Below are 9509 nucleotides of genomic sequence, written 5' to 3' on the forward strand. Positions count from 1 at the left end.
GGCCCGGTGTTCCAAAGCGTGTCCCAAAACACAGGCACCTTCACGCCCGCGTCATCTGTGAGGCATCCCCATTCACTACCGCTGCACTTCATCTGTGAGGCATCCCCATTCACTACACTTCACACTCTGGCTGGCTTTTTCCCACAACAAACAGCTGTATTATGTGTCAATATAACCTACGGTATTGTTGCCTAATGGTGCATGTGCATTACTAAGAACCCAGGTTGTACTACTGAAAGAAAACACCCCACAAAAACTTCTGTACTAAATACAAATTGACTATATACACCCACATAATCCACATCCATCCGGGACCGGGCTAATGGACCGCGCCGCAACTACAATACATCCCATAGCCTGCATGGCTATGATCTTATATATCTGCTAGTTTCACCAAATGTTCTCCTGTTTAAGCACAACGTTAGCCTTTAATGACATGCCCAAATAGGTACGATACGCATGCAGTTACATTTTGGAAAGGTGAAAATTCAACTTCCTCTCTATATCTATACTCTATATCTAACATAGATGTTGTCATACATTTCTATGACAATGTGTTCTACATTATCATTTAAACTACTGTATGTTGTACCATTTTTTCCTTAGGGCCCATTTTTGATTACTAACACAATAAAAGAGGATACAGGGGTGTGAAGTGTCATGTGACATTGTTGTCTTTACAGCTACCAGGAAGGGTATATCCTGACATCATGGAGGGGGGGTGAGGAGGGGTACAACATAGTACACACTGTCCTTTTTTGAGTGGTGCAACCACTCCAAGGAACAGCAATGTCCGTGTTAACCTGTGTTGGTTCACCTATGTGTTGGTTCACCTATGTGACTATGATTACCAGTAGGGGCAAAAGTGGCGCTGTTGTGCCAGAAACAGAGAGAGAGATAGTGCTGCACTGTTGCCTGCTAATGACAGAGAGAGGGGGGGGGGTGCAGGGGGAGAGGGGAGTTGCACCACTCAGTTCACACGGGTGTGATTTTCCCTAACCCTTAAAAAAAAAAGGAGGTCAACCGCAAACTGAGCGTGAGGTGTCAATGTCTCTCAGATGTCTAATCCATTAATATTTCATCAATGAACTGGAGGGTGGGCAACCCTATCTACACATCACTGCTGACAGACCAGCACACTTTATTTTGTTAAGTTAAATGTTTTTTATTTTAAAGTTATATATATATATTTAATAACCTGGCAAGTCACTGAATTAGGGGTGCAATAGTCAAACAAACAAACAAATCAATTTAATTGAAATGGAAATTTAATCAAATCAATTTAGCAAAATAAGCAGATTTGTGAGCTCAACATGTCACTAGGCAACTCAATGCGAGCTTGCAGATCAGCTATATACTATTTAGTCAATTATAAAAAAAACATTCAACTTTTTACGTCAATGTGTTACTGTTGATATATACTGTATAAAACACGCTAAGAATATAGTCAACCGTTGCAGGCAGTCCTACCCTGCATCGGTTCCTTTTCCCTTGATGCAGAACATGATGAAAATAGCTGCTAATAACTGAAATGTTTATAGGATTGCAGGTTAATAAAGAACACGTTACACAAACCATCTCAAATGTGATATTCCTTCAGCATGCCATAGCATAGTACACACTGTCAAAGGACAATGAACGTAAAAGGAAGTTAAGGAACAATCCAAGAAATAAGATGATCATTGTGAATGCTATGTAGCTTTGCTGACTACATTGGTCTGGACTCCGGTGGCTCGAGGATTCCCATTGGTGCGGGGAGCGAGGGGGGTTGAACACATTCCTGTCTGGCAGCACATGGGAAGGCTAGGTTACAGAGAGACACTCACACGTGCTATTCAAAGAGCCTACAGTCCAAAGGGCCCAGCGTGCACTGCAGACAGACCTCATAGGTTTACACAGCTTGGCTGACAGCCAGACAGCCAACAGAGAATGAGAGAGAGAGAGTGGAGACAAAATAATAAGAGACTGAGGGAGAGAAAATGCAAAACGAGAGCACACACAGAGAAAAAGAGAGCCCTCAAAGTCTGCCAAAATGTTTAACCACCTGAACTCCAGTCATGCCTATTCTGGGGGGGGGAGCATTTGCCAAAAATAGCAGATTTACAAGCTAAAAACGCATTGCTAAGTGACACATTTTCAGCTTGAACATCAAAACCTAGTTGTATGAACAAAGTGCTTGTATTAGACATGTACTGCTGTCAAACGGCTGGGTAAAAAAACAGTCAGTGGGGTGCAAAGTCAGAAGAGAGAACCCCCACACACACACGTGGCTCCGACGTCAGACAGAGTTGTCACAAAAGTGCCATGACAGTCACTTCATGAAAGCCATGAGCCAGCATCGCATGTCAGCCACACACGTTTCCTTATCCTATGAGTGCTGCTGCTGGGACATTTCAACACTGGTCTAGGCCAGAAGAACTACTGCTGCTCCTGGCTGAGCAACAGCGTTTACGCTTTAAACATTATACCATGAAGATTGTGTAGATCAGATTATTGTCTCTGTCGGGAAGAAACCTTGTATATCTCCTAGATCGGCTATTTTGGACATAGTTCCCACCCGACAGTAACGATATAACCGGGTGTTAAGTGTCCATTTAGAAACGCGCCCCACACACACACACACACACACACACACACACACACACACACACACACACACACACACACACACACACACACACACACACACACACACACACACACACACACACACACACACACACACACACACACACACACACACACACACACACACACACACACACACACACACACACACACACACACACACACACACACACACACACACACACACACACACACACACACACACACACACACACACACACACACACACACACACACACACACACACGACTATTGCTGATTTTATACAAAGTATTGGTCATTTCATTTTCACAGTGGGAATCCATTAAAACTAAAACGGACATCTAAGTTTGAATCCACTTGGAAAGTGGATTTCTTTTTGGACAAAGATATCTAACCAGTAACAAGAGCCTCTATGAATAAACAGAACAAACCCAGGGTTCAAAGGAGAAGGAATACGCCACACAGCTGTCATAACTTACAGTGACATTCTGTTCCCATATAGAGAAGAAAAGCTGAGGGGAAAAATGCTTTGCATGACTGTAAACGAGGTGGAAGCACTCCCTTAGGAGCTCCACGTCTGATTGGACAGAGTCTGAATGACATCATAAAGAAGGAGCGCTGGCTTCTTTCCCAGATGGGCTGGGTTTGTTTTGAGGGGGAGGGCTAGGTGCCGTGCAGCATGTCAACACTGGTTCGCTTCCACCAAGAGGCGGGCCTCCGCTTGCCTATTAGGACGTTCTGGGCTGAGCCACTGTTGTTCAAAAGAAGGGCCACAGGCTGCTCACACAAACATGGGACACGAATCAATCTCCATGGGCAAAAGACGGGGCCTCCCTCCACTCTGACAGCCAACCTTGCAGGGCCAAGTTCACTTTCCCCAAGGAAAAGCTACTTTACTCTTTACTTCCTCTACTACCTTCGCCCCTTTTCACTTCCTGCTGCAAAGGTTTTGTGTTCTACTTCTGTAGCGAAAGAGCAAATGAAAGACAATCCCTACGTGACTTTCTGTGAGCTTGAGTATAAACGATTTGTCGGTTAAATCGCACTGGAAAGGAAAATACATTTGGATGGTAATCACGTTCCCATTAGCTTCCCTCTCCCAGCATGCGTCTCAGATAACAAGGCAGTGAAATGTTCCTTCTATGAGACTGAGATTAAAAACAAGTGAAAAATACTTTCAAGAACAGCGGGCTGTGAGTTCTCATTGAAGTATTGGATAATGGTCTGGACTCTGAGTCTGGATAGTAGTCAGCAGAAAAGTATCAGTTTCGTAAAGGCAGTATAGTAAAGCAAAGCTGCTGTGCTGAGCATTAATAGCTGGTACTAGTGAATATCAAGGGGAAAGAGTTGTAGTGCCTTACTGTGATCTGATCATCAGGGCTCTATGACCCCTTTTCCACCGGTTGGTTCCCAATGGGAACCGGTTCAGTTCTTTTTGGTTCTTAATCCATGAAATTGGAACGTTAATTATTAATTGAGTGGGCAAAACCATACCTATATTAGATTGTTAGCACCATGAAACTTACCCAGTTGATGATTTACATGAAGACAATGATTTATTGTATTATATAAATATATATAAAAAAAATCACACCCGTGTGAACTGAGTGGTGTAAGGTCTTATATAGACTGATCAGCTGTGGTCTGACGTAATGTCTGACGTAATGAAATCACACCCGTGTGAACTGGGTGACCATAGCAACCATGCTCATTTTTTGAGCACAGACAGACTAACAAAGCCAGTTGTAGGAGTGGTTTTCACCACTCAAAAATGTAATACAATAAATGAAAATATGCAACAAAAAGCTACTACAGTGGAAGGGTTATCATATATTAATTTACTTATATTGATCCTATAAACAATTTAATATAGGTATAGTTTTGCACACTCAAATAATTAATAACGTTCCAATTTTGGAGCTCTGGCTCATGGACTAAGAACCAAAAAGAACTGAACCGGTTCCCATTGGGAACCAACCGGTGGAAAAGGGGTCTATGTGCTTCAGGTTGTGGTATTAGTGGACATAATCACTGAGGAATGTCCTAATGCAAACACAGGCCTTCAATATTACTATAAATGAGGATAAGCCAAGACTAGTACGCTCTAGGCTCAGTACATTGCTTGCCTGCACTTGTTAGGCAGAAAGGGTGTGCAAAACAATTATGAAGGAAAATCTACACATCCAACAGCTAAAGGGCCTTTAAACCAATCCCCACACATACTGAAGATACAGTATGAGGGTTATATTGGCACGGTGGTGTGGTTGTGGTGGAGGTGGAGGGGGGGGCATGAACCAACGACAAGTTAATTAATACACAGCCTGTACATGTATTGTACATGCAGCTGAGGTGAATGTGATTACAGTGATTGTGATATCAGACATGATGTCCTGTAGAAAAGCTCATAAACAGGCATAAAACAAGACCACACTCACTAAGAGAAGGCAAGTCCAAGCTGATAAGATAAAGTTGTTTGTGGAATATTAACATTTTCCTAGGGGGAAAAAAAAAGTTTAGCAGGCTAAAAATGGGCCCCAGAATGTGGGACATTATCGTCAAGTTCATGAAAATGGGGTGTGTCAGAAGGCATCAAATAAACTTCATAGTTGAGTTGCTCAAAATGATTCTGAATTCAGAGATTGTGGAATAGTTGTCTGGCTACGCGAGACTACTTATGCCAGGATTCGATCCCACGACATTGTGGTTCAGAGACAAGTGCTTTTCCTATTGAGCTACCTAGACACAAGAAACACGGTAGATTCACATTCCATGAACATGCAATTTTTACTCTACACTATTTACATCACCAAGTTTGCACGGCTTTGCTCTCAGATTTAATCCAAAAATCTAAACTGTGTGATGTATACATTTTGAGTTAAAACCATTAATATCAACCCATGTCCCTGCACTGTAGTAATTGGTACTGGTGATGCATATCCTGTCAGTCATTGCAAAGTAACTAAGTACATTTACTCAAGTACTAGTACAAGTGCTTACAATGCACAGTACAATTTTAGGTACTTTTACTTTAGTTTCAATTTGTGCTACTTCTACTAGCGGACGGGAGTGGCTCAGGGATAGAGTGGCAGGTAGAGCAGCCGGATTGGAACCATGAGGTTCCCGGTTCGATCCCGGGCTTCCCCAGAGTTAGTGTCAAAGTGTCCTTGAGCAAGACTCGGAACCCCTAATTAGTGATGCACGATACAATCGGTAGCATATTGAAATCGGCCATATAAATGCCATATCGGTATCGGATCGGATTATCAAAATAATCCAGATTATTTTCACAGATATTGATGAAGCATTAATAATGTGACCGTCAATGGCTCTGTCGCTTTTGTTTTGTGTATTTCTAATGTTTGAAGAAAAAATCTACAATGTGACAGGTTATGAGCTTCTATTTTATATTCTTCTATTTTCTGAAAATGTGAGTACTTTTAGTTTGGTAATAAATAAAACGTCTGTACCTCCCACACCACATAACATACTCCTCCCTCTCTGTCATACTTTGACTATTCAAAAAATTCCGAACTACAATGTTGCCGTGTGAGCTTGTACATCTGCTATTTTGGAAAGAGCTTGATAATCTCGAAAATTTGAGCACTTTTACTTAGGTACAATTTTGTACAGCAGTACTTTCTGTCCAATGGTTCTCTCTCAGCATCATGCAGGAGAACAAACAGGTTCCATCCAACTATTTCACCTGTGACCTGCCTCTGGCTCTGCTCATTTAATTCAAGTAACAATACTGTTGTGGCCTTGGGACATTATCACATATCCTATTAAAGTAAGGTATTCCAACAAACATGTTCACTTGAAAGTAAAAAGTGAGAGCGCTTAACTTCACAGTAGATTATCACTCAAGGAATGTCTTCAAATGTGGCTTAAAAACACTATTAATATTCACTGTGTTAGCATTTTGTTGCTTGAATAACCAGATGACATAATTATCTTGGTACTTCTAGTAATCACGGTGGGGAACAAATCAAGGAAGGGCATTCTAGTACTCATGTAATGTCTTGGCTGTGACATAAGGCATAAAGGCATGCTCATATCTTACATCCTATTTTTATTCTTCGACTTCGAGAAGAGAAATCATGGGCTGAGAGGACACATGTTGGGCAGCAAACCCAGGCAGTGTACAAGCGGTGTACATTCCATCACTAGGGTCAGCTAGAAGCTGAAACACTAGTGGTCACCACATTGACTAAAACGTCACACTACTCCAGCACGTTGTGAAGGAGGGCTCAGCGCCAATGACATTGCACTGGCAAGCCAAATATGGACGTGCATGTGGTCTAACTAGTGGAGTGACTGGAGTACTCACTATTTCTCCTACACTTTGCTATTAAAGTTCATACAAATACTTCACACCTCGGTGTGAAGCTGGATGTATGTTCTGAAATGTACAGTCAAATACTGAGTGTTTATCGATCTATATTTCTATTTGCACCTCTGAGTGTACATTTTGTACAATGAGTTAGGCTTTTACTGTGTGGACCAAACACATGCCTATGTGTGAAAGCACATTTGAGGCGTTTTAAAAGGGAATGTTTGAGTAGCTCTGACTTCGATCAAGCTTCTTCTGGAGCAGTGGTTCTCAACCCCCAGGGGTCCTTGAGGAACTTCAAAAGGGTCCCGACTCCCCGGCAAAATGAAGTTAATATACTAATATAGCAGCATCAAAATCAGGTAACCGGTAAGCCCTTGCTTTACATTTTAACACCACAAACCGTGTTATGGGGCTCCCTGTCACACATTTAAAGATGGGGGTCCGCGAGGCGCGGCCACTTGGGGCGGTCCCTTTGGTGTAAAAGTTTGAAAACCAGTGTTCAGTGCACTGACTTTCAAACAGACATTTCATGTCAGCAGATCCTTACCCCACTATCCCCTCTGAGTAGTTCCTGGCTTTCCACGGGGTGCCGATGTAGGAGGCGTAGCCGGAGATCAGGCTGCTGTTGAAACCAAACGTGCTGGCCTTATTGTCCCTTTTCCTTTTGTTGGGGTGCTGCTGTCCCCCCGCAATGTCCGACGATGACACCCCCCTCCAGACCACCGCGACCCCGCCACCATGGCCATGCTGAAGTCCCCCTCCTCCGCCTCGGTGGTGGAGGTTGTGGTTGTTGTTGGCTTCCAGCGGTATGTAGTCTCGCTGCTGCTTCAACTGCTCCACGACCACCGCACTGTTGTCCCCCATCGAGCCCCCCGGCGTCGACATCCCCTGACACCGCCTGGAGGCGGCTTCACTGTGGCTGCTGCCGGTGGAGTTGACAGCTCCGTGTTTGCTGCTGCTACTGCTGCCAAAGGAGGATGAAGAGGTGATGGAGGGGGTAACCGAAGATGTCCCGTTGATGTTGGACTTCAGGCCAGACTGAGAAGAACCAGAACCACCGGAGGAGGACGTGTAATTGTTGTTGTTCACATGTAGATAGCCTAGCCCCTGTGTGGTCTCCCAGATCTGCATCCACAGGTTGTTAGCAGGTCCCCGTTGTTCTGGCTGAAACCAGGCGATCCTCGGATCCATCAACGAACCAAAAACCAAGCCGAACCAGGCTGGCTGGGGCCAATGAGGCAAGGCAACACCACACCGCCGCCCCCGGGCGGGCAGGGCAACGCTGCTGCTAGCGGCGAAGATAGCCCAAGCTAGCCTCGTTAGCCTAACCTAGCCTCGGTGATAATGCTAGAGCTAAAGGATCTGTGTGTGCGTGTGAGCCCCGTTACTTATTCAGGAGAATGGGATGCTGCCGGCTGAATTAAACGACCGATCCCTGGAAATAATAAGTAGACCCCGATGTCCGATACACCGAGGAGGCTGTTAGAAGGATGTTATGTTGAGGAAGGGGTAGGATCCAGAAGTACATACAAATAAGAGACTGTAGAGGTAGAAAACGTGTTGTCCGCGGCGGCTCAGTGGCTGTGTGAGCGTGGAGGAGCTACTGACCCTGACTCCTCCTGATCACACGGTCGGGTCCATCCCTCAATGGCGGAGCACGAGCAGCACCACACGACCCGCACTGCGCAGGCGCATCAACCAATAGGAAAAAAAGAATTCAAAAAAATTGCTCAGCCAGAGCCATAGCGTAAGACAGAGTTACAAGTTACAACTCTTGTCGTAACTTTACTCTATGGCAGGAAAATAGCAGATCCGCAAGCTCACTACTCGTCACGCCCGTGACGTATTGTGAGCTTGTAGATCTATTTTCAACCAATAGAAAGAATAAAGCGCAACGTCTATGATTGAGGTGTTACAATAATATTAATAAAAACATAGTCAATGTAATAAAATAGGCACAAATGAAATTCCCAGAGTTCAATAATGTGTTGGGTTTACTGTCAAATTTCATTATATTTAAGTCATACAATTATGCTAATGTAACCTCTTAATGTTTGATGCTGTTCTGCTACATTACATGCATTATTAAAGGTAAAAATGTACCCTATGTGGGGGAAAGCGGTTACGCAAGATTAGGTTATGTAACCACTGATTGATTATGTTATCAATATGGGTAGATTGTATTTTTATATTTTTTTCTCCAAAGAATACATTGTAAAAATCTATTAAGGAAGGCAAGCTAGACGTGACTTGGTAACAAATAGAAATTACATTACATTTAAATATGGATATTTACTTCAGAGATTCAGTCAAGAATCATGTTTAGGTAGGCTAGAACTTAAGTACAACTGGTTTGAATTAATTGTGGTTTAAATTGATTCCCTGGGAAAAGGAATTACATTTTTAAACATTGCTTAGTATTTGTTCAGTTGCAGGCTGATCTACAAGCTCACAATGTGTCACATTGCAGCACATTGTGAGATTGTATTTGCTATTTTCAAATGGACAAATATGGCTGTAGTGATTATGTGTTTTGTAATCTACAAAGTAACTAAAGTTCTCATAT

At 43.2% G+C, this 9509-nt stretch overlaps 1 protein-coding gene across 1 annotated transcript in view; it reads right to left on the reverse strand.

Moving 5' to 3' along the window:
• tent4b (terminal nucleotidyltransferase 4B) overlaps positions 1 to 8621 on the reverse strand; it is a 58484-nt gene extending 49863 nt beyond the window's left edge. Inside the window, exon 1 of the mRNA XM_079497892.1 lies at positions 7491 to 8621. Within this exon, the coding sequence (XP_079354018.1) occupies positions 7491 to 8134 (644 nt within the window). The 5' untranslated portion in view covers positions 8135 to 8621. The remainder of the gene's footprint in view (positions 1 to 7490) is intronic.
• Positions 8622 to 9509: the final 888 nt, after the last annotated feature.

The sequence above is a fragment of the Electrona antarctica genome (assembly GCF_951216825.1).
Source record: "Electrona antarctica genome assembly, chromosome: 3".
In the NCBI taxonomy this organism is placed as follows: Eukaryota; Metazoa; Chordata; class Actinopteri; order Myctophiformes; family Myctophidae; genus Electrona; species Electrona antarctica.